The 27,589-nt window shown below is 68.0% G+C and overlaps 1 protein-coding gene across 2 annotated transcripts; it reads left to right on the forward strand.

Annotated features, from left to right (window-relative positions):
* The first annotated feature begins 1,469 nt into the window (after window positions 1–1,469).
* On the forward strand, window positions 1,470–27,589 carry ITGB4 (integrin subunit beta 4). Of its 2 annotated transcripts, XM_055131133.1 has the most exons (40): window positions 1,470–1,714; window positions 3,759–3,850; window positions 4,668–4,750; window positions 4,869–4,970; window positions 5,068–5,272; window positions 5,566–5,662; window positions 8,020–8,191; window positions 9,318–9,581; window positions 9,697–9,786; window positions 9,902–10,024; window positions 10,383–10,547; window positions 10,675–10,751; window positions 11,447–11,649; window positions 13,183–13,286; window positions 13,381–13,479; window positions 13,558–13,687; window positions 14,270–14,392; window positions 14,485–14,591; window positions 15,714–15,747; window positions 15,888–16,079; window positions 16,168–16,271; window positions 16,437–16,495; window positions 16,670–16,693; window positions 17,470–17,618; window positions 17,702–17,881; window positions 19,065–19,213; window positions 21,381–21,585; window positions 22,748–22,908; window positions 23,108–23,288; window positions 23,373–23,510; window positions 23,973–24,155; window positions 24,352–24,486; window positions 25,127–25,357; window positions 25,438–25,596; window positions 25,820–25,957; window positions 26,288–26,476; window positions 26,588–26,743; window positions 26,827–26,991; window positions 27,082–27,192; window positions 27,283–27,589. In XM_055131133.1, the coding sequence occupies exons 2-40, from the start codon at window positions 3,769–3,771 to the stop codon at window positions 27,420–27,422; spliced, it is 5,409 nt and encodes a 1,802-aa protein (XP_054987108.1). In that variant the 5' UTR covers window positions 1,470–1,714; window positions 3,759–3,768; the 3' UTR covers window positions 27,423–27,589. The 2 variants fall into 2 exon arrangements, with proteins under 2 accessions (XP_054987108.1, XP_054987109.1); XM_055131134.1 differs by lacking the exon at window positions 25,438–25,596.

A 27,589-nucleotide genomic window follows, 5' to 3' on the forward strand; every position in this document is an offset into this window, starting at 1 on the left:
GCTTTTAAAAGGATATGCTAGGGGGCTGGAGCCATAGCACAGCTGGTAGGGCGTTTGCCTTGCACGCGGCCGACCCAGGTTCGATTCCCAGCATCCCATATGGTTCCCTGAGCACGGCCAGGAGTAATTCCTGAGTGCAGAGCCAGGAGTAACCCCTGTGCATGGCCGGGTGTGACCCAAAAAGCAAAAAAAAAAAAAAAAAAAGAATAAAAGGATATGCTAACAGGAGTGATGGTACAACAGCGGGGAGGGTGTTTCGGTGTTTGCCTTGCACGTGGCCATCCCAGGTTTGATTCCCCAGAGCACCGCCAGGAAAGACTGCTGAGAAAAGAGTCAGGAGTAAGCCCTGAGCACAACCGGTGTGGCCCAAAAACAAAATGAAAATCTCTGAGGAGGCTCCGGAGAGGTGGCTCAGTGGATGGCCCGGTTCCACCCCTCACACCACATGATCCTCGAGCACTACCAGATGCAGCCCCAAGTCAAACTACCAAACAGCATCTCCCTGGGCCCTCCCAACAGTCTGAGACACTAGGTAATGGGGGGGAGGGGGCAGTGTTTTCACACGTTCAGAACTGGCAGCGAGAGGAAGAGCTGAGCCAAGCAGGACTGTGGGGTGCCCCTTCCCGCCCCCCAGCCTCTGGTTCAGCCCTGGAGCTCTCCCTGGGGGTGGGGGGAAGGGGCGCCTGCAGGCTGATCTCTCCTAGACACCCACGGAAGCCAGCCCCCGCCTGCACCCTGCCCTGGGCAGCGCCCGCACAGGAGCCACACAGGTGCCCGTTGGCCACTGAGGTGAGGCCAGGGCGTCTGCTGGACCAGCACCTGTGGCCGCGCACGCTGAGCGCTCCCCGCGGCGCCTGGCGCTCTGCCGCGCGCTCTCCTCTCCGGAGGGGCGCAGCCTGGCCTGGCCGCGGAGTCACCCGCTTCCAGCCCCCGCCGCGAGGGCCGTGGAGAGGCCCCGGGGATGCGCGGAGCCTGCAGGGTGCCCCGTAGGACAGGACGGGGGGCGGGGGCCGAGGGGACGGCGGTTCCCTAACGGGTACCAGCCTGGTGTGGACAGCAGGAGGCCGGGCGCGCCGGACAGGGCGCTACCAGGATGGGACCCACGCATGTGCTGACCACCGCAGAGCCCCGAAGTTACGTCTGTCTGTCTGTCTGTCTGTCTGTCTGTCTGTCTGCCTGCCTGCGGCCCGGACCCGCAGGGAGGAAGCAGGTGCAGCCCCCGGGGGCTCCGACGGGGTCAGTGTCGGGCAGGCGGGGCGGGGACCCGGGAACCAGCCCCGTCCGCGCTCCCCGGCCGGCCGGCCCGGGGCTGGGCAGGGGGCGGCGCCGTCCGGGCCGTCGGGGCGCCCCGGCTCCGGGCCGGGATCTGGAGGCGGAGGGCGGGGTTCCGGGCCCGCGACGCCGGGTCGGGAGCCGGGAAAGCGGGGCGGAGGGCGCGGCGGCTCCTCCCGCCGCCGTCGGTCGGGCCTTTCCGGGGGGCGGGCCCGGCGGCGGCGCCCCGGCTCTGCCCCGACAGGTGCGCGCGGCGCGCAGGAATGCGGGCGGCCTGACTCACCGCGCCGCCGTCCTACCTGCCGCCTTAAAGCCCGGCCCGGCCCGGCCCGGCCCGGCCCGGCCGCCGCTGCCGCCTCCCCGCCCCGCGCCGCCGCCCCGACAGACCGGCCCGGGCGCGCCGCCGCCGCCAACGCGCAGGGCACGAGTCGGGCGCGCCAAGGTAGGACCCCGGGCGGCGGGTGGGCGCGGGCACCGGGGCCGGTGGCCGCCAGCGCGGAGCTGGCCCGGTCGCTTTGCTTCTTCCTCTCCCCTTCTCCCCTTCTCTCTCTCTCTCTCTCTCCCCTCCTTCCTCATGCCTGGCGGGCCTGGCTCCGGCTCTTCCTGCTGCCCAAAGGTGCCCAAGCTGCTGGCGCGAGCCAGAGTGCAGCGGGCAGCCAGGCCTGGGGGCTGCAGAGGGCAGCAGGGAGGGGGAGGAAGGGCCCGACCCCAGCTTGGCTGAGCCCCGCTAGGATTTGCAAAGGGGGAGGCCGCGGCCCCCCCTCCTCGTTGGGTAGGAGGGTTCCCTGCACGGCGCCAGCCCAACGGCGCCCTGGGGAGTCCCAGACTTCCCTGTTCTCCCAGAGTCAGCGCGGGTCACCCTTCCTCCAGGAAGCCCTCTGCCCTGCTCCTACTACCAGGGACTGTACCCACACGCTCAGCTCCAGAGCAGAGCCCGGAGCCTCCCCTGCCCTGTGGTCTGGGGACTCCTCCTGGTCCCCCAGGACAGTGGCCCTGACCTGGCCGCACCCTGAGTCCAAGTACCCAGCCCACAGGCCGATTTATTGCAGCCTCGGGCACAGCTGGACGTCACGGCTGGCAGGAGCAGGAGCTGGTGCCAGGGGCCGGGCTGGGGTGTCTCCCACTTCCCGGGGGTTCAAGGGGCTACGGGCGGGCGAGCACAAAGGTGCAGGACTGGAGCCCTGCAGGGCTGGGCAGGAGGGCGCAGTGTCCGCACACACGTGTGTCCCCAAGAGCAGCAACACAGCCCTCCCCCGCCCCCCCTGGGGCTGCTTTCGCACACGCCGGCCCAGGTTCTATCCCGGGGTCCCCCAGACATCGCCAGGAGTGGCCCCTGAGCACGGGGCTGGGAGTCAGCCCTGAGTCCCGCTGGGAATGCTCCCCCCAGAGCAAAAGCAGCCCGGCAGTTCCGGGGGGCTGAGCCTGGGCGCCCGCCCCTGGCAGCCTGGGGCGGCCTCTGTGAAAGCCCATTGTTCGGGTCCTGGCACCCACAGGCCAGCCCCCACCCCGGCTCCCAAACAGGCTTCCCCAGAAGACGGGGTCCCGGTCCCCCCTCTCCTCCGGGTGCCTCTGGACTCAGGGGCTGGAGCAGTCGGGCGGCGGGGTGGGTGCTGGCCTTGCGTGCAGCCGACCTGGGCTTGATCCCTGACTCCCCGGAGGGCCCCCCAAGCCCCTCCAGGAGTGGCCCCTGAGCATGGGCCAGGAGTCAGCCCCGAGAACCGCCGGGTGTGAACCACAACTGAAAATAAATAACAAACAAGAGCCATCAGGCTCGGCGTGGGCACGCGGGGGGCACGGAAGGTGGCTCCTTCCCCAGCGGGTACCCCGGGCGGGGCTCGCCGGCTGGGGGGCTCCTCACGCATCCTGCCGCAGCTCAGGGGGCACCCAGCTTCTTACTCCCCCCCAGGCTGAGTCAGTTCCTGACTGGGGGCCTGGGGGCGGGCGGGCAGCGGGCTCCGTGTGGACCCCGGGGAGGGGCGGCCCCAGGAGGGGCGGCCAGGCCCTTGCCTTGGTTCTCCTGCACGCACGTGTCCCAGGCGTGGGTGGTTTCACCCCGAGCTGGGGGCAGAGGCTCCCCAGGGGCCTGCTCGGGTGCGGGTGATGGCGGGAGCCGGAACTTGGGGTGCTGTGCTCGGCCTCAGAACCACTGGGGGGAGGCCAAAGTGCAGCAGGCAGGGGCGGGCGGCTCCCCGGGCCCCGGGAGGAGGGAGGAGGCAGGAGCTGGGCCCGGGGAGGCCGCCCCGCGGGCTGGGAGGCAGAACCAGACCAGCTCCTCCTGCCCGCAGGGAGCCCGCGGAGCCCCAGCCCTGCGAGGGTGGGGCCTGGCGGCGGGTCGGGGCCTGCAGCTGCGGCCGGGCCGGGTGGCAGGGCCCTGGCGGGGACGAGTCGGGGCCTGGCCTCCGTTTCCACGCCGGGGTCTAGCATCGGGGGGTGGGGAAGAGGGGCCCAGGGAGGCCCAGGGCGAGGCCTGAGCTGCTGTTTCACAGGAGGGACAGGATGGCGGGGCCCTGGCCCAGCCCCTGGTGGACGCGGCTGCTGCTCGCTGCCCTGCTCAGCGCCACCCTCCCGGGGGCCACCGGTAAGTCCCGCCCACCCCTCGCTGCCCTCAGCCACCGCCCTGTGGAGGGGTCCCTAGGGATGACGGTGGGGGGCTGAGGTCCCAGGGCGGGGGGATGGGAGATGAGGGGCCGTCCGCCAGGACTGCCAGCTCCATCGCCCCACGGCCTCGAACCCACAGCAGCATTGTTGAGATCATGGAACGGCGGGTGGGGGGCTGGAGAGATGGCACAGGGGTGTGGCACCAGCCTTGCGCGCAGCTGACCCAGGTTCAGTCCCCAGCACCCCACTGGGCCCCCTGAGCCCTCCCAGGAGTGGCCCCTGGGTGCAGAGTCAGGAAAAGGGGAACCAAAGAGATAGTCCAGCGGGGAGGGCGTCTGCCTTGTACGTGGCCCACTCGGGCTCGATCCCCGGCACCCCAGATGGTCCCCTGAACCCCACCAGGAGTGATTGCTGGGTGCAGAGCCCAGAGTAACCCCAGCATCGCCAGGTGTGGCCCAGGAAAACAAACAAACCGAAAAATGACATGAAAGGAATATGAAGCTGGACGGAGACCCCCACTGGGCGCATGAGTCTTTCCAGCAGTGATGTTCCCTGTGGAGGCACAGGGAACCCGGGAACGGGGAACCCCGGCAGGAGTTTGTCCGTACTCCCGCACCCTGGCACAGTGGCACCAGGCCTGGCACGGGGCCCCCAAGAGCCTCCCCACCTGCACCCCAGACGGGAAAGGTTGGGGACCTGGTCCAGGGGCTCCCCTGGGGTCTCTGCCTGGGGACAGAGCACTGCCTCGGGGGAGGGGGCGCCCCCATCTCGCCCCCCTCACCCCCGTCTCCCCCCAGCAAACCGCTGCAAGAAAGCGCTGGTCAAGAGCTGCACCGAGTGCATCCGCGTGGCCAGGGACTGTGCGTACTGCACGGACGAGGTGACCGCTGTGGCCCCCGCACCCCGCAGGTCCCGGGGGCGGGGCGGGGTGGGAGACCCAAGGCCAGGGTCAGCCACCCCCGGTGGTCCCGCTGACCCCCTCTCCCTCTGCTGCCCAGCTCTTCAAGGGCCATCGCTGTAACACCCGCGAGGAGCTGGTGGCCGCCGGCTGCGGGCAGGAGAGCCTAGTGGTCATGGAGAGCAGCCTGGAGATCACAGAGGTGCGGCGGGAGGCAGGGCCGGGGTGGCCGGGCCGGTCTCCCGGGCCGGGGCCGGGGCCGGGTTCCGGGAGTGACCACCCGCCCCCCCCCCGCGCAGGAGGGCCAGATCGACACCACCCTGCGCCGCAGCCAGGTGGCCCCGCAGGGCCTGCGCGCCCGCCTGCGGCCGGGGGAGGAGCGCTTCTTCGACCTGGAGGTGTTCGAGCCCCTGGAGAGCCCCGTGGACCTGTACATCCTCATGGACTTCTCCAACTCCATGTCTGATGATCTGGACAACCTCAAGCAGATGGGGCGGAACCTGGGTACAGTCCCGGGGGGCTGGGGGCTGCGTGGACCCCACAGGGAGACAGGGCACATCCACACCCCAGCAACAGGCCCCGGGGCCCAGGGGGTCCCCGCCAGGCAGCCTGGGCCCCTGGAGACAGGAGAGAAGACACAGCGGGTCTGGGGGCGCGGGGCCCGTGGGGCTGGACTCCCCCGCAGTGTGCTCCCACGAGCCCGGGTCCCTGTCTGGGGCCGGGACCGGGACCGACTCCCCTCCCTGGGCAGAGCAGGGGGAGGTCGAGGCGGTGCTCAGCGGACCCCCCTCTCCCAGCCCGAGTCCTCAGCCAGCTCACCAGCGACTACACCATCGGATTCGGCAAGTTCGTGGACAAAGTCAGCGTCCCGCAGACGGACATGAGACCCGAGAAGTGAGTCCGGGGACAGGGCCCGCCCGCTGCCCAGCCTGTCCCCTCGGGCACGCTGGGCCGGGTGGGTCCTGGGAGTCTGTCTTGCCAGGGTCCAGCCAACAAGCGTTTTTGGGTCCGGAGCTGTAGCACAGCAGGCAGGGCACCCACCTTGCACGTGGCTGGCCCAGGTTCGATCCCCAGCATCCCACAGGGTCCCCCGAGCACCGCCAGGAGTGATTCCTGAGCACAGAGCCAGGAGTAACCCTGAGCATCGCCAGGTGTGGGCCCAAAGCAAACAACACTCCCCCCAAATAAAAATCAGTGTTTTCATTATGTAACCACTGGCCAGAGACAGACTTCTTCCTCCAAGAATATTTTTTTTAATCATAAATGGATTTAGCCCAAGAAATAGTGCAGTGGGTGGGCTATCTGCCTTGCAGGCGGTGATCATCTTCAATCCCCAACATCCCATATGGTCCCCTGACCCCGCCAGGGGTGATCCCTGAGCACAGCCAGGAGTCAGCTTTTGCTTTTTAGGTCACACCCGGCGATGCTCAGGGGTTACTCCTGGCTTTGCGCTCAGGAATTACTCCTGGCGGTGCTTGGGGGACCCTATGGGATGCGAGGAATCGAACCCAGGTCGGCCGCGTGCAAGGCCAACGCCCTACCCGCTGTGCTATGGCTCCGGCCCCTTTAAAAATAACTCTTTAGGGGCTGGCTGGAGTGATAGCACAGCGGAGAGGGTGTTTGCCTTGCACGCGGCCGACCCGGGTTGATTCCCAGCATCCCATAGGGTCCCCCAAGCACCGCCAGGAGTGATTCCTGAGCGCAGAGCCAGGAGTAACCCCTGAGCATCACCAGGTGTGACCCAAAAAGCAAAAAAACCCAAAAAACTCTTTTTTAAAAAATCACAGAAAGCTCAGAGGGAGCCAGGGAGAATGCCTGGTGGTTGAGCGCGTACTAGGGCGGGGGGGGGCGTGTCTGGGCCCAACGCCCAGCCAACGCAAAGTGACAGCTGGAGAGACAGTGCATCGTGGGAGGCACGCTGGCCTTGCCTGTGCTGGCCCGGGTTCAATGCTCTGCATCACTTATGGTCCCTGGGCACTGCCGGGAAAAAGCCCTAAGCACTTCCGGGTATGGCCCCAAGTCAAATAATAATAACAGGCCAGCGAGCCAGGACAGGAACAAGGCGTTTGTTTTTGCTGGATTCGATCCCCAGCACTGCCGATACTCCCCAGAGCCCTACCAGGAGTGACCCGGAGCAGCCCAGCAGTGACCCCCGAGCACCCCGGGAGTAAGTCAGCTAACGGCTGCTGGCACTCCTAGCCAGGCACAGGAAACCACCAGCTGCCCCTGGTATTAACCAGAGTTCGGTTAACTGGTTCTAACGGTGGCATGGCAGGACGGCGAGGCACATGGAAGGATCTGTAGCTGATCAGCCAGGCTCTCCTTGTTCTGTTTTGCTTTGGGGCCACACCGGCGGTGCTCAGGGGTCACTCCTGGCGGTGCTCGGGGGCCCCTATGTGATGCTGGGACCCAGGCCGGGTATGCCACGTGCACGGCATCGTCCTGCCCGCTGAGCCTGGCCCCGGCCCCTGCCCTCCCTTTCGACCACGGCGTGTGCCCCTGGCATGCCACTGACTACTCACCGGTGTCTTCCACCCCAGATTCCCACCACGCTCACCTACGGAACCAGCCCCTGCTGTATTGTTTGGTTTGGGTTTGGGGGTTCCACCCAGCTGTGCTCAGGGATCACTGGGGGTCCCCACGCAGTGCCAGGACTCAGACCTGGGCCGGTCCTGTGCAGGGCAAGCGCCCTCCCCGCCGTACGCTACGCTTGCTCTGGCCCGGACACCCCTGTCCTAAGTCTGCCCATCTGTTCGTTCCCTGCTGTGGACACGGAGCCAGGACACCAAACCACCACCTGGCTCTTTTATCCTTGGGGGTTTGGGGTTGTGTTTTCAGGCCATGAGGGGGCCACGCGGTGCCAGGTATGGAGCAAGGGCCTTAACTTAACCCGGGACCATCTCTCCGGCTCCAATAAAGAGACACTTGGGGGCTGGAGCGATAGCACAGTGGGGAGGGCGTTTGCCTTGCACTTGGCTGACCCGGGTTCGATTCCCAGCATCCCATATGGTCTCCCGAGCACCGCCAGGGGTAATTCCTGAGTGCAGAGCCAGGACTGACCATCTGTTCCCTGCTGTGGAGAGGTGTGGGTCGCCAGGTGTGACCCAAAAAGAAAAAAAGAGAAGCACTTAAGGGAAATGCTGGCATGCTGGGCGGTGCCCGCAGGCGCAGTGGCTCGTGGGGAGGGGGCACATAGCAGCCAGGGGTCCCGGGGTGCAGGTGCTCCTCCTGACTCCCCCCACTCTGCTCAGGCTGAAGGAGCCCTGGCCCAACAGCGACGCCCCCTTCTCCTTCAAGAACGTCATCAGCCTCACGCAGGACGTGGACGAATTCCGGACCAAGCTGCAGGGGGAGAGGATCTCCGGCAACCTGGACGCCCCCGAGGGCGGCTTTGACGCCATCCTGCAGACGGCTGTGTGCACCGTGAGTGCCGCCCCCTCTCCCAGCCGCCCGCCGCTGCAGGCGCCCCCACACCCCGGCCTGCAACCAACCCAGACCTCCCGGGACGCATGGACTACCCTCTCCTGGCCTGAACACCGCAAACCGAAGCTTCTAGAAGCTTCTGTGTGCCCAGTGGCTGCCTCACACCCGACCTCCCTGCTTGCTAGTGCCGGACCCCGGCAACTGCCACCGTCTCCGACAGAACGGGGCGAGGCGTCCTTTCTGTGGGTTCCATTCCCCCTCCCCCGTTCGGAAAACGGCGTCCACGTTACGGATGGTTCGGGGGAGAGAGGTCAGAGTCCCCGTCGTTTCTCCACTCGGGCACCTGGAATCCCGCGGCACATTCTTCCCGCCATACCCTGGCGTCCGTGTGCTTCCGATTCCCAGGCCTGCACTTTCCCACGGAACATGGCCACAGTGCTCACTTTATGCTTTGGGGGCCACACCGGAGGTGCTCAGGGCTGACTCCCGGCTCTGCACTCAGGCATCACCCCGGGCAGAGTTGGGGGACCCCATGGGATGCCGGTGATCGAACCCGGGTGGCTGCGTGCCAGGCAAACGCCCTCCCCACTGTCCTATCAGTCATTTATTTCGGGGTGAGACGGGCCCCAGAGCACGGCTCGCCCACAGGGCCGCCAGCCTTGCGTTAGAGAGTACAGAGGGGCTGCAGGGAGCGCTCAGAGGGCCAAGGGCAGGGCCAGGTCAGCCCCCCAGCACCACGGGGAGTGACCCCAGGCACCCAGCTAGGAGCAGCCCCTGAGCACTGCTGCCAAGAGCCAAAATACAGCCCCCACCAAAGCAAACAGAGGGACCAAGAAAATAGCTCAGTGGTCGGGGCTGCGTGCCCTGATCCCCCGAGGTGGAGGCCCCCAAGTGTCGGCCTGGAGGTCAGCTGATGCGCCCCACGCCAAGGATGGGGGGGCGGCCCAGGGAGGTCCCCAACTACTGTCCCCATGTCTCACCTCCCCAAGGGCCCCCCAGGGGGCCGGCCCCTGCCCCGCCGTGGGCCCCGCTGCCGGGCTCTGCTCTCCCGAGTCCCACTCGTGTCACGGCCGCGGGGAGCGACCCGCAGGCTGGCGTCCGCTCACGGCCGCCCTCGCCCTCTCAGAGGGACATCGGCTGGCGCCCCGAGAGCACCCACCTGCTGGTCTTCTCCACGGAGTCCGCGTTCCACTACGAGGCGGACGGGGCCAACGTGCTGGCGGGCATCATACGGCGCAACGACGAGGAGTGCCACCTGGACGCCACGGGCAGCTACACGCGGTACCGCGCCCAGGACTACCCGTCGGTGCCCACGCTGGTGCGCCTGCTGGGCAAACACAACATCATCCCCATCTTCGCCGTCACCAACTACTCCTACAGCTACTACGAGGTGCCCCTCCCCCGCCCTCCGGGGCCCCCAAGTTCTCCGAGGTCCCCGGGGAGGGGGGTGAGGGCGGCCGGGCCCTCCTGTGGAAGCCACACGCATCCCCGCGTGTCCTCCCCAGAAGCTGCACACGTACTTCCCCGTGTCATCCCTGGGGGTGCTCCAGGAAGACTCGTCCAACATCGTGGAGCTGCTGGAGGAGGCCTTCGAGGTGAGCGCGCCCCCCCGAGGTGGGGGGGGTGGAAAAAGCCCCTGCTCCGGCGGGAGGGGGCTCCTGTGGGCTCTGCGCCCGGACCCCCACCCCACTAGACCCTCCCCTCCTTCAGCGCATTCGCTCCAACCTGGACATACGGGCCCTGGACAGCCCCCGAGGCCTGCGGACAGAGGTCACCTCCGTGATGTTCCAGAAGACGGAGAAGGGCTCCTTCCACATCCGGCGGGGGGAAGTGGTATGCTGCCGGGCGCCGCGGCGGGGACTGCTGACCCGTCCCGGCCGCCTTCCGGGACCGGCTCCAGGGCTGGGCACAGGCCTTGACCAATGGGGGGCCCGGGGCCAGCCCCAGCGCTGCCTGGTCTCCCGAGCACTGTGGGGGCAACAAGCTGAGAGCAGCGTCTGAGCACTGGGGGTGGGGCCCGACATCCCCCAAACCTGAGGGCCCCCCAGGCTAAGTTTCAGGGCGGGGGGGGGGGGGGCGCCCCCGTTGGTCACTGCTGGACCTGAGCCGGGTGTGGGAGTGCAGGCCCGCGCATGCGCGGGGGACCCAGCCTGGACCCCGCGCCCGAGGGCTGACCCGAGGGTCCCTGCAGGGCACCTACCGCGTGCAGCTGCGGGCGGTGGAAGAGGTGGACGGCACGCACGTGTGCCAGCTGCCGGAGGAGGACCAGCGGGGCAACATCCACCTGAAGCCGTCCTTCTCCGACGGGCTCCGCATGGACGTGGGCGTCATCTGCGACGTGTGCGCCTGCGAGCTGGTGCGCCCGGGCCCAGGGCGGGACCTCCTCCCACGGCCGCGCCTCCCCACCCCGCGGGGTGCTGGACGGGCGGGAGGGGCAGGCAGCTGTGGCCCCCCACCAACACCTCGCGCCCGTCTCCCCCCAGCAAAAAGAGGTGCGCTCGGCCCGCTGCCACTTCAACGGGGACTTCATGTGCGGCCACTGCGTGTGCAGCGAGGGCTGGTGAGTGCGGGGCGCGCGCGGGGGGCGGCGGGCGGTGGGGGCGCCGCCACCTGCCGCGTGCTGAGGCAGCGCAGAGCTCTGACCGCCTCCGTCCAGCTGTTTCTGGACAGCAGGCAGGGGGGTGTCGGGGGCCTTGCTTTTTCACCTGAGGGCTCTGCACCAGGCGGGTGCTGGCTCTGCCCACGGGAGCCCCAGGCGCGACTCCCTGAGCACTGCAGGAGCCGAGTCCCCACACGGCTGACGATGGTGCAAAACAAAGCAAAAGTAGAAAGGAGGGGCCGGAGCCACAGTACCGCGGACAGGGCTTCTGCCTTGCCCGAGGCCCACCGGGTTCCGTCCCCGCTATCCTCCACGGCCCCCCAGCCCATCAAGAGTTATCCCTGAGCGCAGAACCAGGGGTAAACCCTGAGCACCACAGGGTGTGAGCCCCCCAAAAAAGCAAAAGAACAACCAGAGTAGAAACGGGCCAGAGAGATGGTACAGCGGGGAGGGCCCTGGCCTGGCACGGGGCATTGCGAATGGTCCCCGCGCCCCGGCAGGCGTGATCCCTGCGCCCAGAGGCAGGAGTGATCCCTGAGCACTGCAGGGTGTGGCCCAAAGTACAGACGAGCGAGCGAGCCGCGAGCGGGCGGGGGCGCCGGGCCGAGCGGGCCAGGGCGACCCCCGAGCCCCGTGCCGCGCCCTCCCTCCCGCAGGAGCGGGAAGACCTGCAACTGCTCCACGGGCTCGCTGAGCGACACGGCGCCCTGCGTGCGCGACGGCGACGACAAGCCGTGCGCGGGCCGCGGCGAGTGCCAGTGCGGCCGCTGCGTGTGCTACGGCGACGGCCGCTACGAGGGCCAGTTCTGCGAGTACGACAGCTACCAGTGCCCGCGCACGTCCGGCTTCCTCTGCAACGGTGAGCGCGGGGCGCGGGCGGGGCCCGGGGGCGGAGGTCGGGGGTCGGGGTTCCGGGACCGGGGGTCGGGGTCAGTGGTGGGGGTCGGGGGCACGGTAGGGGGACTCTCCACCCCGCTCTCCCCTCTGCCCAGGCCGGCGCAGGGCCGCGGGGGCCGGACCCCTGGGCGCTCCCCACTCTGGACCTTCTCCCCCGACGCCCACGGTCTCTGCCCTCAGCGTTGGCACGGCCGTGTGACCTCGCCGTGGCTTCTGCGCCTGCGCCGGTCCCAGCACTAGTTTGGGCGCGTAGATGGGCCACGGGATTGGACGGGGGAGGATGAGTGACAGTTCACTCACCCAATGCTTTTTAGGCCTCATGCTTGGCATGGGGCGGGGATCCATCCCCTAGCAGAGAGCTCGCTCCTTCAGCCTGGCACCTCCGGGAGAATGTGGGGGCCCCCACAGGCCGAGCTGGGAGCGAGATGCTCCGAAAAAGGAGGCAGAGCTCAAATGCGGGCTGGGGTCCGAGTCCAGGGCCCATCCAGTCCCGGGTTTTATTTGGGGAGGCGGGGAGGCGTGCCTCGCAGTGCTGACGGTTGTGGTGCCTGGGACCAAACAGGGTCAGCTGCACGCAAGGCACGCGGCTGAACAGTCTTTCCGAAACAAATCCACACTTTCCAAGAAGCACACAAAGGCGAGGGGCCAGGGACACGGTTCAAAGGGCTGGAGTGATAGAGCAGCGGGTAGGGTGTTTGCTTTGCACACTGCCGGCAGAGGCTCAATCACCGGCATCCCCTACGGTCCTCCTGGGCACCACCAGGAGTAGAGCCTGAGTGCAGAACTAGGAGTAACCCCTGAGCATCGCCGGGTGTGGCCCCAGCACAGAAAGGACTGGAGCGCTCACTTAGCTTAGCCTGCAGAGGCCCTGAGTTTGACCCCCAGAACCGCACCTCTGCACTGCTAGCACAGCCCCGGTGACGCTCGCCAAGCCTTGTTTAAGGTTAGCTGGGTTTTCACCCTTCGGAGGAAGGATCATTAGAGGAGCTGATTCTATCTCCAGCTCTGTGTTAGCCTAATCCAGCCGCCATCCCACACCCACGATGATAGCTCGTCTTCCACTTGCAGATTCTGTTTTTCGTTTCGTTTTGTTTGGGGGCCACACCTGGCAGTGCTCAGGGCTTACTCTCCCTGCTCTGCACTCAAAACTCGCTCCTGGCAGGCTCGGGGGACCTTACGGGGTGCCAGGAATTAAACCCCAGTCAGCTGCACGCAAGGCCGCGGCCTCCCTGCCGTGGGGTCACTCCGGCCCTTCTGTGGTTTAGTTAGTTTCTCCCTTTCATCGCCTCGGCCATTTTTAGACCAAAGTCCTGACAGCCCATTGGAGGGAATATCTGCTTTGGGCGTGTGGAAGGGACCAGAGAGGGAAGGACATTCCTAGAAGGGGCACAGTGGCCGTGTCTGGGGGGCATCCTGGCCGGCACAGGCAGCGCCAGGACAGGGCAAACGTGGCTTCCTCTTGCTTCCCTGCCCCCCCACCCCCCCACCCCCGCAGACCGGGGCCGCTGCTCCATGGGCCGTTGTGTGTGTGAGCCTGGCTGGACGGGCCTGAGCTGTGACTGCCCGCTCAGCAACGCCACCTGCATCGACAGCAGCGGGGTAGGCCGGAGCGGGAGCCGGGTCCGAGGGGAGCGGGCGGGGGCTGGGGCGGGGGCGCAGCTGACGCGCAGGTCCCCCCCCCCCCCCGCCGCAGGGCATCTGTAACGGACGGGGCGTCTGCGAGTGCGGTCGCTGCCACTGCAGCCAACACTCGCTCTACACAGACACCGTCTGCGAGATCAACTACTCCGCGGTGAGGCCCGGGCGGGGGCCGGCGGGGGGACCCCACGGGGCGCGGGGAGGGTGCGCTGAGCTGTCTGCCCCGCCCCAGATCCGCCTGGGGCTCTGTGAGGAGCTGCGCTCCTGCGTGCAGTGCCAGGCCTGGGGCACCGGGGAGAAGAAGGGGCGCGCGTGCCAGGACTGCAGCTTCCGCGTGAAGATGGTGGACGAGCTGAAGAGAGGTGCGTGGGGGCCGGGCTCTGCAGCCCCTGCCCCGCTCCCAGCCCCGGCTCCCACGGGGTCCCCCGTGTGTCCCGCAAGGAGTGACCCCTGAGCTCTGCTCGGTGTGGCTCAAAAAAGAAAAAGAAGAGGGAGGGACCATGAGGCCAGAGTGACAGGACAGTGGGGTGGGCTCTTGCCCTGCACGCAGCCCACCCGGGTTCAATCCCTGGCACCACCCAGGGGCCTAGGATCCCCCGAGCCTGCGGGAGTGACCCCACAGTGCAGAGCCAGGAGTCAGCCCTGAGCATGGTGGGGGCCCTCTGACCATGGGGGGTGCAGGAGGGGCCTGGGGGTGGGGCCCTCTGACTATGGGGATGCGGGAGGGGCCTGGGGGTGGGGCCCTCTGACCATGGGGATGCGGGAGGGGCCTGGGGGTGGGGCCCTCTGACCATGGGGGTGTGGGAGGGGCCTGTGGGTGGGGCCCTCTGACCACGGGGTGCGGGGGTGCTGCGCTGGGGTGCCCTCTGACCACGGGGTTGGGGGGGTGCTGCGCTGGGGTGCCCGCTGACCGTCTGGGGTGCCCGCGGGCTGTGTGGGCGCAGCGGAGGAGGTGGTGGAGCACTGCTCCTTCCGGGACGAGGACGACGACTGCACCTACAGCTACACGGTGGAGGGGGACGGCGCCCCCGGCCCCAACAGCACAGTCCTGGTGCACAGGAAGAAGGGTGAGTCCACCGCCAGGCGGGCGAGGGGCAGCCCCAGGGCCGGGCCGGGCAGGGAGCCAGCCGGACTCCATGGCCTTCTCCTTCCTCCCCAGACTGTCCTCCCGGCTCCTTCTGGTGGCTCATCCCTCTGCTCATCTTCCTGCTGCTGCTGCTGGCGCTGCTGCTGCTGCTCTGCTGGAAGTACTGCGCCTGCTGCAAGGTGCACCCGGGGTCTGCCTCGGGGTCTGCCTCGGGCCTCCCACGCCCCGGGGGTCTGCCTTGGGGTCTGCCTCGGGGCCTCCGCGCCCGGGGGTCTGCCTCAGGCCTCCCACGCCCCAGGGGTCTGCCTTGGGGTCTGCCTGGGGCCTCCCACGCCCCGGGGGTCTGCCTCAGGGTCTGCCTTGGGGCCTCCCACGCCCTGGGGGTCTGCCTTGGGGTCTGCCTGGGGCCTCCCACGCCCCGGGGTCTGCCCCGGGGTCTGCCTGGGGCCTCCCACGCCCCGGGGGTCTGCCTCGGGGTCTGCCTCGGGGCCTCCACGCCCGGGGGTCTGCCTCAGGCCTCCCACGCCCCAAGGGTCTGCCTCGGGGCCTCTGCACCCAGGGGTCTGCCTCGGGGTCTGCCTCAGGGCCTCCGCGCCCGGGGGTCTGCCTCAGGCCTCCCACGCCCGGGGGAGGGGGGTCTGCCTGGGGCCTCCCATGCCCTGGAGGTCTGCCTCGGGGCCTCCGCGCCTGGGGGTCTGCCTAGGGTCTGCCTTGAGGCCTCCATGCCCCAGGGGTCTGCCTTGGGGCCTCCCACACCCCGGGGGTCTGCCTCGGGGCCTCCTGCGCCCCTTGGGGTCTGCCCCGCGCCTCCCTGGGCTCTGGCAGCGTCCACCCCTCCATCTCCCCTGTGCCCTGGCGGGGTCACCGCCTGGCCCAGCCCCAGGCCCCCTGAGAGCAGGAACTACCAACTACAGTGTCCAGGTGCCCAGCAGCCACTGACCTCAGAGGCCAGAGGTCAGGGCGGGGGCCCAGGAGCTGACAGGCTGGTGGAGGGGGTCCCGGAAGGAGATGATGAAGGGGGTCCTGAACCCCCCGAGTCGTGGCTGTCAGTGCTGGTGGCCGAGCAGCTCCCTCAGGCATGACAGGCAGGGGGTCGGCCCATGACCGGAGGGGGGGCACGCAGCACTCCCGGACAGTTTCCTAATGGAGCCTTGACAACCCCTGGCAGAACCAGGGTCTCTTGGCACAAGCTTTGGGGAGTCCCTGCTCGCCCTTGGTGCCCCCCCAGCCCCTGCAGCGGCCGGACATCCTGGTGTCTGGGGGTTGCTGTCCCCGCCTCACCACCCCCTCTTGTCTCCTAGGCTTGCCTGGCTCTGCTCCCCTGCTGTAACCGAGGTACCCCAGGGCCCAGGACGGGGGGCGGGGCGAGGGCGGCTGGGGGCGGGGCGAGGGGCGGCAGGGGGCGGGGCGAGGGCAGCTGGGGGCGGGGCGAGGGCGGCTGGGGGCGGGTCCCGTGCTGAGCGCCGGCCCCGCAGGCCACATGGTGGGCTTCAAGGAGGACCACTACATGCTGCGGGAGAACCTGATGGCCTCGGACCACCTGGACACGCCCCTGCTGCGCAGCGGGACCCTCAAGGGGCGGGACACCGTGCGCTGGAAGGTCACCAACAACGTGCAGCGCCCCGGCTTCGCCTCGCGCGTGGGCAGCACCAACCCGTCCGAGCTGGGTGAGGCCCCGGGGCAGGCCACCGGCCCCCTCTCCTGCCGTGCTCCCGCCAGGCCAGGCCCTGAGAACCCCCTTCCCGCCGCCCCCAGTGCCCTACGGGCTGTCCCTGCGCCTCGGCCGCCTCTGCACCGAGAACCTGCTGAAGCCGGACACGCGCGAGTGCGCGCAGCTGCGCCAGGAGGTGGAGGAGAACGTGAGCAGGGGCGGGGCGCGGGAGGGCAGGGGCGAGACCGTGGACGCGGACGCGGGCGGGGGAGAGGGCAGAGGTGCCTCAGGAAGAGAGCAGGGGCGTTGGGGGGCTCCTGGGAAGGGGGGCAGCTGGCTGCGGGCGCCTGACGGTCCCCCTCGCCCCCCGCAGCTGAATGAGGTGTACAAGCAGGTCCCCGGCGCACACAGGCTCCAGCGCACCAAGTTTCGGTGGGTCCGTGGCCCTGGGCGGGCGGGGCTGTGCCATGCCCACCCCACGCCCCATGGTTGGCTCCCTGGGAGCTGGGGACAGGGGGAGCGGCCCCTCAGGCCAACCCCTGGAGCCCCCAAGCAGGTCCTGCCCGCAACCCAGGAACGTGACTCCCACCCTCCTCTCCCCCACAGGCAGCAGCCCAACGCCGGGAAAAAGTAAGTGGTGCCCCCTGGACCCCACTTCCCACCTGCCTGGGACGCCCACCCCGATGCCCAGAGGAGGTCCCTGAGGCGTGGGGCGTGCAGGGGGGGCAAGGACGTCATCGGAGACCCCTCCGAGGACCAGCTGGCTTTTGGGAGGAGGTTGGGCCATACCTGGTGATGTTTGGGTTCACTCCCGGCTCTGAGCGCAGGGCCCACTCCCGGTGGGCTCAGGGGACCCTCCTGGTATGCCAAGGATGGAGCCCAGGTCGGCCGTGGGCAAGCCAAGCTCCCCCAGTACCCACTGTGCCATCTTCCTGGCCCAAGAACTGCACTTATTGTTTTTTTTTTTTTTTTGGTTTTTGGGTCACACCCGGCGATGCACAGGGGTTACTCCTGGCTCTTCACTCAGGAATTACTCCTGGCGGTGCTCAGGGGACCCTATGGGATGCTGGGAATCGAACCCGGGTCGGCTGCGTGCAAGGCAAATGCCCTACCCGCTGTGCTATCGCTCCAGCCCCTGCACCTTTTTTTTGAGGGGGGCCACACTCAGCGATGCTCGGGGGTCCCTCCTGGCTCTGCACTCAGGAGCCGCTCCTGGCGGTGCTCGGGGGACAGCACGGGCGCCGGGATCGCACACGCGCATGCAGGGCAGATGGCCTCCCGGCCGCACTGTTGCTGTGGCCCCGCCTGTACTTTTCACTGCCCGCAGTCTGTCCCCTGAGGGGAGGGGGGGTCGTGCCCCGCCCCGCCCTGCCCAGCCGCCCCCCTGACGGCGCCCACACGCCCAGGCAGGACCACACCATCGTGGACACGGTGCTGACGGCGCCGCGCTCCGCCAAGCCGGCGCTGCTGAAGCTCACGGAGCGGCACGTGGAGCAAAGGGCCTTCCACGACCTCAAGGTGGCCCCCGGCTACTACACGCTCACGGCCGAGCAGGGTAGGCGGGCGCCCCCGGCCCCCGCGCCCCTCCGTCCCTGGCAGCCCCCGGCCCACGTCTGACCGCCCCACCACGCCCCCCAGAGGCCCGCGGCATGGTGGAGTTCCAGCCCGGCGTGGAGCTGGTGGACGTGCGCGTGCCCCTCTTCATCCGGCCTGAGGACGATGACGAGAAGCAGCTGCTGGTGGAGGCCATCGACGTGCCCGTGGGCACCGCCACCCTGGGCCGCCGCCTGGTGCACATCACCATCATCAAGGAGCAGGGTCAGTGGGGGCGGGAGTCGGCCCTGACTCACTCGAGCGGCAGTGTGCTGAGGCTGCTTATTTCACCTTGGCAGGCCTCGGTTTCGCCATCCGTAAAATGGGTCTAAGTACAGAGAAATAGTACTGGGGTGAAGGTGCATACCTTGAAGGCGGCCAATCCCAGTTCAATCCCTGGCATCACATAAGATTCCCTGAGCACCCCCAGGAGTGATCCCTGAGCATCACCGGGTGTGAGCCCTGAGCACAGAGCCAGGGGTCAGCCCTGAACATCACCAGGTGTGTGTGAGGTCCTGAGCACAGAGCTAGGAGTCAGCCATGAGCATAAATCCAGGAGTCAGCCCTGAGCACAGAGCCAGGAGTCAGCCCTGAGCACCATCAGGTGTGGCCTCCTCAGTTTCCGGGACAGTTTTCGGGCTCCGGTTGGACCTTCTACACAGAGCATGGTGGGAGCGTAGGGGTCAGTTATCACCCGGGGACTGTCCCCGTCCCATCCCTGGTTCTTTCTCCCCATGGCCGGGGCATCACAGGTTCTTTCCAGTGCAGGGACTGAGGGTCCATCTTCTCTTCATCGTCGTTCAGGGGGTGGGCAAGGGTTTGCCCCATGGACACTGCACCCGGCGGCCGGCCCGGGGCCCGGGGAGTAACCCAGTGGGGCGGGCACCTGCCTCCGTGAGGCCCTGGGTTCCCTGACACCGCCGGGACCCAGCTCTGCACCACAGGTCAGGCCTGGGGGTCCCACCAGGGCCCGTGCAGCCCGCGCAGAGCAGGCCCAGAGTGGACACCGGGTCCCCTCCGCCCGGGCGGGGCTCCTGTAAGAAATCCAGATGTGAGCACTCGCTTTGCACGAGTGAGGTGCTGGGGACAGCTCAGCCAGAAAGTGACAGAAAGCAGAAGGCCAGTGCTGTGCCTGACGCACTGTCTCCAGGACCCTGGACCTTTGTCCTGCTCCCCCTGGCGCTGGCCCTGCCCTGCCCTCTGGCCTCCTCTCTCTGCTGGGCCTGGACGTTGTTCAGCCCCTGCACCTTTCCGGCAAGTTCTCTCCCTTCCCTGCCCCCCACCCCCCGGGGCGATGGGCCGGGGGCGACCCGAGGCTAGCTGCTAGCTCTCAGGCACAGAGGAGAGTAGCGAGCCCCGGCGGGGGTCCAGGCCGGGACCCCCTGACCCCTGCTCGGGTTCTTTGCAGCCAGTGGGACAGTGTCCTTTGAGCAGCCCGAGTACGTGGTGAGCAGAGGGGACGGCGTGGCCCGCATCCCCGTCGTCCGGAGCGCCGTGGACGGTGGCAAATGCCAGGTGTCCTACCGCACGCAGGACGGTTCCGCCCAGGGCAGCCGGGTAAGGACTGGGCCGGGCGTGGCACTGGGCCGGGGACGGGGCTGGAAGCGTCTTTTAAATCGTTTCCCTAGTTTCCCCTTGGAAGTATTTCAAACCTAAGGAAACGTGGAGAGCACAGATGATAGAGTGTGGCCGTCCCAGCTGCCACCTGAGTCCGTCCCCAGCACCACGTGTGGTCCCCTCCCCCCGCATGCCCAGAGTGAGCCTGAAGAGCAGAGCCAGGAGTCAGTTCTGAGCAGCGCCAGCGGTGGCCCCAAACAGAAGCAAACGCACACATGCTCAGGACAGGTGGAAAGGCGCATGACTCTGTAGTTTCTCCTTGTCGGGACTCGACTCTGTCTCCCACAGAGGTGCTCAGTGTTTGCTGAACGTAGGCAGAGTGGTCGGGCGGGGGCTGGGACACAGTGGCAGGGCACATGCCTTCCGGGTGAGGTCCCAAGTGCCATCCTCAGCTCCTCACCCACCCCAAACCAAAGCCGGACAGCGGGTGGGGCACCACTGGGCTTGCACATAACCAACCTGGGTTGGATCCCTGGCGACCCGAGCCAGGAGTAAGCCCTGCGCATCTGCAGTGTGGCAGAGAAAAAAAAACAAAAGTCAAAGTCAGCTAGCTCTGCAGAACCTGCTAAGAACCCCGCTCACAGGGCCTGAGAGAGAGTACATTAGGTGGGGCGTTTGCCGTGTATGGGGTTGACCAGAGTTCGGTCCCTGGCATCCCATTAAAAAAAAAAATGCAGGGGCTGGAGCGATAGCACAGCAGGGAGGGCGTTTGCCTTGCACACAGCCGACCCAGGTTCAATTCCCGGCATCCCATATGGTCCCCCGAGCACCGCCAGGGGTAATTCCTGATGCAGAGCCAGGAGTAAACCCTGTGCATCGCCGGGTGTGACCCAAAAAGAAAAAAAAAATAGGAAGGCTCTTCCCTTTATGAGGGCTGAGACACCCTTTCACACCAGGATCTCTCTGTCCGGGTTCAGACGCCCACCTGCGACTCAGTTCACAGGTGGGGGAAGGGGTGCTCAAGTCTTCTTTTGACAACACCCCCCTCCCCTCCCCCAACCCCATGCCCCATAAGGATCTACATTGTATTTTGTTGTCGTGTTCCCCTCCCTGAAATTTGGACTTTCTCCAGCCTTTTCTTTCTTGATTTTGTGTTTGGGACCACACCTGGTGGTGCCCAGGGCTTTCTCCCAGCTCTGCACTCAGGAATCAGTCCTGGCGGTGCTAGCGGGACCATCTAGGGGGCCAGGGGCTAGCGCCCTGCCTTCTGTGTTCTCTCCCTGGCCCCCCGCAGGCATTTTAAGCGACTGGCTTGGGGGCGGCGTACCCCAGGCCCGTGCTGGGAGTGCCTGCGTGCCTTAGGAGTCTGATGGAATTTGCTTTGGACCAGCATCTGGAATGGAAATGTTAGTGCAGGGCGCCCCCTAGTGATCGCGTGAGAGAAGGCGCCAGCCGCGCTCACCTGCACTCCACGCGCGGATGCCCGGGACCTGGGACCCCAGACCTCAGAGCAGCAAGGGGGGACAGTTCCTCCTTCTCTGGCCTGCAAACCTCAGCCCCCGCGGCGGAGCCCTGACGTGTGGGGCCCGGTGTCCCTCTCGCTGCCCTGCTTCAACTCCCCGGCAGCACGGCAGGGCCGCCTGCGAGCTTGGGCGAGTTCCTTCCTCTGTGTGCCTCAGTTTCCTAACCCGGGGGAGTAATATCGCTGCCCCACATTGCCGCGAGCTCATCGAGCTATTAATTCATTGAACACTGTGAGGTGCCTGGAGCACAAGTCTGGTCCCGCGTCCACGTGGGACGTTCTGGTCTCTCGGTGTCCAGGGAGGATGCGTAGCCTAGGGTGGGGCGGGGCCTGGAGTGGGGCGGAGCCTTAGAACAGGCGAGGCCTGGGTTGGGAGTGGGCGGGGCTTGCTGCAGAATCAGGCGGGGCCTGGGGAAAGACTGGGCGGGGCCTTGGTGGGCGGGACTTGCTGCAGAATCAGAGTCTTGGGTGGGCGGGGCTTGGTGCAGGATCGGGCGGAGCCTCAGTCGGGTGAGGCGGGGCCTGAGGCAGAATTGGGCGGGGACTGGGACGGGGCGGGCTTGATGTGAGGCTGGGCAGAATCTCGGGCAGGGCGGGGCTTGGCAGGGGCGGAGCCAAGCTGACCCGTCGCCTGGCCACTCCCAGGACTACCTCCCGGAGGAGGGCGAGCTGCTGTTCCAACCTGGAGAGACCTGGAAGGAGCTGCACGTGAAGCTCCTGGACATGCAGGAGATGGATACCCTCCTGCGCGGCAACCAGACCCGCCGCTTCCTGGTCCAGCTCTTCAACCCCAAGTTTGGGACCCGCCTGGGCCAGCATCCGTCAGCCACTGTCATCATCGGGGACCGAGGTAGGCACAGACGTGGGGAGGGCAGGCCTAGGGTGTGGGTCAACGCAGAGCACAGGACAGACAGGTGAATGCCCCACGTCCACAGCCGCACCCCGGTGGTGCCGGTTGGTTCGTTCCCGGCCGTGCTTGGGGTTACTGATTCTGTAAAAGAAGAGGTGCTGGGGGCCAGAGCGTGCAGCCGGCAGGCAGCTGGTTTTGCATGCAGCAAACTCAGGTTCGATCCCTGTACCCCTTAGGGTCCCCCCGAATGATCCCTGAACACCACTGGGTGGGGCCCAGATTTTTAAAGTTTTATTTGAGCATCCAGCTGATCACAGTTTGCCTTTGATCTGGCCACTCCACTGTCAGCCAGTTTCGGGGCCAGCATGGCTGGAGGGGGTGCCTTCTTTCCCCTCATGAGGCGCGAGTACTTGGCTTCAGCCTCAGTTTCACCCGAAATGCGAGTCTTCCCCCAGCACTGCAGGCCCCGGCAGCATGGCACCTCCGGGTCTCACAACTGGCTCTGGCCCCCTTGGCGGGGCAGCATCAGGGGCACCCCAGGCCCCCTCCCTGAGCACTGCTTGGGAGACCCCAAAAATTAAAGAATCAAATGCACGCCTTGCCAGGATGGGCTCCAACTGCCCCTTCTTCTGGGGGGAGGAAGAAGTCTGGGCCACACCCACCGGTACTCAGGGCTTACTCCTGGCTCTGTGCTCAGACAAGCACTTAGCTGCTGTACTCTCTGCAGCGCCACCAACTGCCCCTCCTTACTGGCCCCCCATTCCCAGGGCATGGGGTTCTGAGCCCAGCCCAGCAGGTGCCCTTTGAGAAGATGAGGGGTCGGGAGGGTCCCCTTAGGGGGGAGTGGTGGCAGCGGAGGGGACAGATGTTCTCACTGGAACATTCCCTAGACAGGCAAGGGAGACACGGGGGCAGGCGGACCTGCTCTTCTCCCTTCTTCCTTGGAGACGCCCCTGCCCCCCCCACCCCCAGTAGAGGGTCGAGGTGAGGCACAGCCCCTGGGCAGAGCTGGGCATCAGGGTGGAGGGGACAGAGCTCAGTGAAGAGCACATGGGGTGGGCGGGGGGTGAGTTTTGGTGCCAACTGAACAGGGACTGGGCCCCTGGCGGGTGGGGCTCTGCCCCTCTCAAAGAGTGGGTGCCGAGCTGCCGACACCCCCTAGATGATGTGGACGGGAACGTCACGAGCCAGACGCTGCTAGGGGCCCTCCCCCCGCGCGGTGTGGACCTGGGCGCCCCGCAGAGCCCCAATGCCAAGGCTGCCGGGTCCCGGAAGATCCACTTCAACTGGCTGCCCCCCCGGGGCAAGCCCCTGGGGTACCGGGTAAGGAGGGGTGGCGTGGAGTCAGAGTGGACAGGGCTGTGTGTCCCGGGGGAGGGAAAGCCCATTTCTAGAATGTTCCCCCCTCGCCCCGCATGCCCCCAAGGGTGTCCCTTCCCTTTCATGTTGTCCACGGGGCCAGTGCGGGGCACTGGGGCGACTCGGGGCGCTGACTCTCGCCCCGGCCGTGCCCCCGGCACAGGTGAAGTACTGGATGCAGGGCGACTCCGAGTCGGAAGCCCACCTGCTGGACAGCCGGGTGCCGTCGGTGGAGCTCACCAACCTGTACCCGTACTGCGACTACGAGATGAAGGTCTGCGCGTACGGGGCGCAGGGCGAGGGCCCCTACAGCTCGCTCGTGTCCTGCCGCACCCACCAGGAAGGTGAGGCCGCCCCCACCCCCCCCCCCCCCGTGCTGCGCGTGCCACGCCCCTGCACCCGCTCACCACACCCCCACCCCCCTGCAGTGCCCAGCGAGCCGGGCCGGCTGGCCTTCAACGTCGTCTCCCCGACGGTGACCCAGCTCAGCTGGGCCGAGCCGGCCGAGCCCAATGGCGAGATCACGGCCTACGAGGTCTGCTACGGCCTGGTCAACGAGGACAACCGTGAGGACCGGGCGGGGCGGGCGCGGGGGCGGGCACTGGGGGCGGGGTAGTGCTCGTGGCGGGCAGCTCCCCCCCACGTGGCCTGTGGACCCCAGAAGGGACCCCCACAGAACTGTGCAGGGTGACCTTCATAGCCCTTTTCCAGAACCTTCCATGGAAGGCGGCGTGTTGGCAGTGGGGTGGGAGTGGGGACCTCCACTGGCCCCCTAAAGGGCAGCTCCGGAGCTCGCCCGCTGGCCAGGTCCACACAGCCTCCGTGGCCACTCGCTGCCAGTTAGGGGGTCCCCGAGTCTCACGGGGACTGGAGACCCCCAGAGCCGGTATCTGCCCCCGTCCTGTCCTGCCCTGTGGGGGTCCGGCCTGTTTCCAAGCCCTCCCGCAGTGCGGGCGGTGAGGGAGTGGTGGGGGGTCCCAGGGACGGGGCTGCCCGGCGACCCCTCCGGTGCCCTCTCCCCGCCGCAGGCCCCATCGGGCCCATGAAGAAGGTGCTGGTGGACAGTCCCCGGAAGCGCATGCTGCTCATCGAGAACCTGCGGGAGTCGCAGCCGTACCGCTACACCGTGAGGGCGCGCAACGGCGCGGGCTGGGGGCCTGAGCGGGAGGCGCTCATCAACCTGGCCACGCAGCCCAAGCGGCCCATGTCCAGTGAGTGGGGGCCACTCCCTCCCCGTGCCCTCGCCCCCAGCCCCCGTCAGCCCCCCTAACCCCTGTCAGCCCCTCCCCCCATACCCTGGCCTGCAGACCCCGTCAGCCCCCCCACCCTCCACCCTTGGCCCCCATCCGCCCCTCCCCCCGTGCCCTGGCCCGCAGCCCCCCTCAGCCCCCCCGTGCCCTCCCGCAGTCCCCATCATCCCTGACATCCCCATCGTGGACGCCGCGCAGTGCGGGGGCGAGTACGACAGCTACCTCATGTACAGCGACGACGTCCTGCGCTCCCCGGGTGGCAGCCAGAGGCCCAGCGTGTCTGACGACACAGGTGAGCGTCTGTCTGTCTGCGCGTCCCAGGGGAGGGGCCCTTCACCCCAGGGGTCAGCACACAGTTTGGCCATCCTGGCCCGCAGGAGGGCGCAGGGGAAACAGCGGGGGTGCAGACACACCGGGGGAGCCCAGCTCTGCATTGGGGGTTTCCAGGACCACCCAGGGCCCTGCCCCCTGGGTCCCAGAGACCCCCAGGCTGACCTGCCCCAGCCCTTCAGGGCCTCCCCGGGAAGTCGGGGCCAGCTGGGGGAGGGGCAGGATTGGACAGACAGCCGGGGGTGGGGCGATCAGACAGCCAGGACTCCGAGGCGAGTGCTCTTCACCCCCAGCTCTGCCAACAGCCCAGCCCTCAGCCACGGGGCACCCCCAGGGAGATGGGGACAGTCAGCCCCGACATGCCATTATAGCGTCCGCTTGGTCCCTAAGGAGACTAGCTCGAGCCCTCGGGGGTCACTGGTCCTGGGCTCCCCCCGGCAGGGCTGATGCCGGCCTGAATGACCCCAAGACGAGGTCAGTGGTGGCTCCATGGACACCACCAGGGACGTTGGTCCTGGAGAGCCCAGGGAAGCTGCCCTACAGTCCCCAGGGGGCAGGGACTTTCCGGGACGACGCCCCAGCGACCCCCGGCCTGCTTGCAGAGCACCTGGCAAATGGACGCGTGGACCTGGCCTTCCCGGGCAGCAGCAGCTCCCTGCACAAGATGACGGTGGCCGGCGCGGCCTACGGCACCCACCTGAGCCCGCACCTGGGGCCGCGCGTGCTGAGCACCTCGTCCACCCTCACGCGCGACTACCACTCACTGAGCCGCACAGAGCGCTCGCAGCCCGCCACCCTGCCCCGGGGCTTCTCCACCCTGCCGCCGCCGGACCGTGAGTGCCCCTCCCCGCCGGGCGAGCCCCCCAGCCCGCCCGCCCGCCCCTCACCCTCACTGTGCTTTGTCCTGCCCTAGGCCTCCCTCCCATCTGGGAAGGCGGGAGGAGCAGGCTTCCGCTGTCCTGGTCCCTGGGCTCCCGGAGCTGGGCCCGGGTGCAGGGGGCCCCCGCCCGCGGGGCCTCGACAGACTCTATAATCCTGGCGGGGCAGCCGGCGGCACCCTCAGGGCACCCAGGTATTAGGGCCGCCGTGCCGGGGTCCGCAGCCGCCCCGCGCCATCCACCCGTCATCCATCCATGCACCGCTGCCTCGGCCCTCGGCCCGCTCACCCTCCATCGCCCACTCGCTGGTGCCTAACCGCTCTGCTCGGCAGGGTGGGGCGGGGCGGGCCGCTGAGCAGGGCGAGGGGGGGCACCATGGTGAGCGGGGGGAGCGGGCTGACGGGCTCCTGTCTGCAGACCCCCACTCGGGCGTCACCCCCAGCCGCCTGGTGTTCTCGGCGCTGGGCCCCACGTCGCTGAAGGTGAGCTGGCAGGAGCCCCAGAGCGAGCACCCCCTGCAGGGCTACAGCGTGGAGTACCAGCTCCTGAGCGGCGGTGAGACGCCCGGCCCACCTCCCCCACCCTGTCTGGGGGGCACAGCCAATGCTCGGCCTTGTGCATGCCCTGGCACCCAGGGGCATGGAGGGGGGTCAGTCCTGTGCCGGCCAAACAGCACCCCCTAGTGGGTGTGGCCTGAAAAGCAGCTGGAGACCCTCGGGGCTGCCCCGGGGCGGGGTGGGGGACACTCCAGCCCTGAACTGCCCCCACACGGGCCCCCAGGCTCCCCTCAGCCCTGGGGATATCCGGCCCCAGCCACCCTCTGAGGGCCGAGTGGGGGGTGGGGGGTAGACCCCGGCGGTTGCAAGCTCTGCCCTGGCCCCGCAGGCGAGGTGTACCAGCTCAGCATCACCAACCCCAGCCAGACGTCAGTGGTGGTGGAGAACCTCCTGCCCAACCACTCGTACGCGTTCCGCGTGCGGGCCCTGGGCCAGGACGGCTGGGGCCCCGAGCGGGAGGGCGTCATCACCATCGAGTCCCAGGTGCACCCCCAGAGCCCGCTGTGCCCGCTGCCAGGTGAGCTCCCCTCCCTTCCTGAGCGAAGCCCAGCAGTGCCGCAGGGATTGGGCCCGGGCACCCCGCCTGGTGCCCCTGACCCGCCCTGACTCACTTCCCCGCTGGCCCCAGGCTCCGTCTTCACCTTGAGCACCCCCAGCGCCCCGGGCCCCCTGGTGTTCATGGCCCTGAGCCCAGACTCGCTGCAGCTGAGCTGGGAGCGGCCACGCAGGCCTGACGGGGACATCCTGGGCTACCTGGTGACCTGCGAGATGGCCCACGGAGCAGGTGCGGCCGGGCCGGGCTGGGGGTGGAGATGGGCTCGGGGAGCTTGGGGGAGGGGGCGTGCTCACGCCGCGTCCCTCACCCAGGACCAGCCACCACGTTCCTGGTGGACGGCGATGCCCCCGAGAGCCGGCTGACCGTGCCGGGCCTCAGCGAGAACGTGCCCTACAAGTTCAAGGTGCAAGCCAAGACCACCAACGGCTTCGGGCCGGAGCGGGAGGGGGTCATCACCATCGAGTCGCAGGACGGAGGTGAGGCTGCGCCCGCCCGCCCGCCTGCCCACCACCCCCTGGACCGGCCCTTCTCCGGCTGGGCCTCCCCTGACCCCGCTGTCCCCTCAGGCCACTTCCCGCAGCTGGGCGGCGCCCCAGGCCTCTTCCAGCAGTCGCTGCCCCCGGAATACAGCACCCTGACCACCACCCTCAGCAGCACCACGGAGCCCTTCCTCCTGGGTGAGCCGGCAAGCGGGCTCGGGGCCGGGGGGGCGCGGGGCGGTGAGTCAGAGGAGCAGAAGGTCAGGGTGCCACCTTGTCCTCCGGCAGATGGAGTGACCCTTGGGTCCCAGCACCTGGAGGCCAGCGGCTCCCTCACCCGGCACGTGACGCAGGAGTTTGTGAGCCGGACGCTGACCACCAGCGGGACCCTCAGCCGCCAGGTGGACCAACAGTTCTTCCAGAGCTGAGCGCCCCTCCCCCCACTGCTGGCCCCGCCCCCCACTCCACCCCACCACCCCGCAGCTCATCCTTCTGCAGCTGATACGGGGGTCAGTGCCCCCTCCCTGCCCCGGCCCGCGTATAACCACAGCGCTGGGACCCACACTTGATCCGCACCTAATAAAGGATGTCGCTA

The sequence above is a fragment of the Sorex araneus genome, chromosome 3 (assembly GCF_027595985.1).
Source record: "Sorex araneus isolate mSorAra2 chromosome 3, mSorAra2.pri, whole genome shotgun sequence".
Classification (NCBI taxonomy): Eukaryota; Metazoa; Chordata; class Mammalia; order Eulipotyphla; family Soricidae; genus Sorex; species Sorex araneus.

Bases quoted from the DNA above. Each gene is read 5' to 3' on its own strand.
- ITGB4 (XM_055131133.1), top strand. From the start codon at position 3,769: ATGGCGGGGCCCTGGCCCAGCCCCTGGTGGACGCGGCTGCTGCTCGCT. The intron at 10,752-11,446 runs GTGAGTGCGGGG...TCCCTCCCGCAG, and splicing joins TGCGTGTGCAGCGAGGGCTG to GAGCGGGAAGACCTGCAACT. The intron at 16,080-16,167 runs GTGAGGCCCCGG...CGCCGCCCCCAG, and splicing joins CACCAACCCGTCCGAGCTGG to TGCCCTACGGGCTGTCCCTG.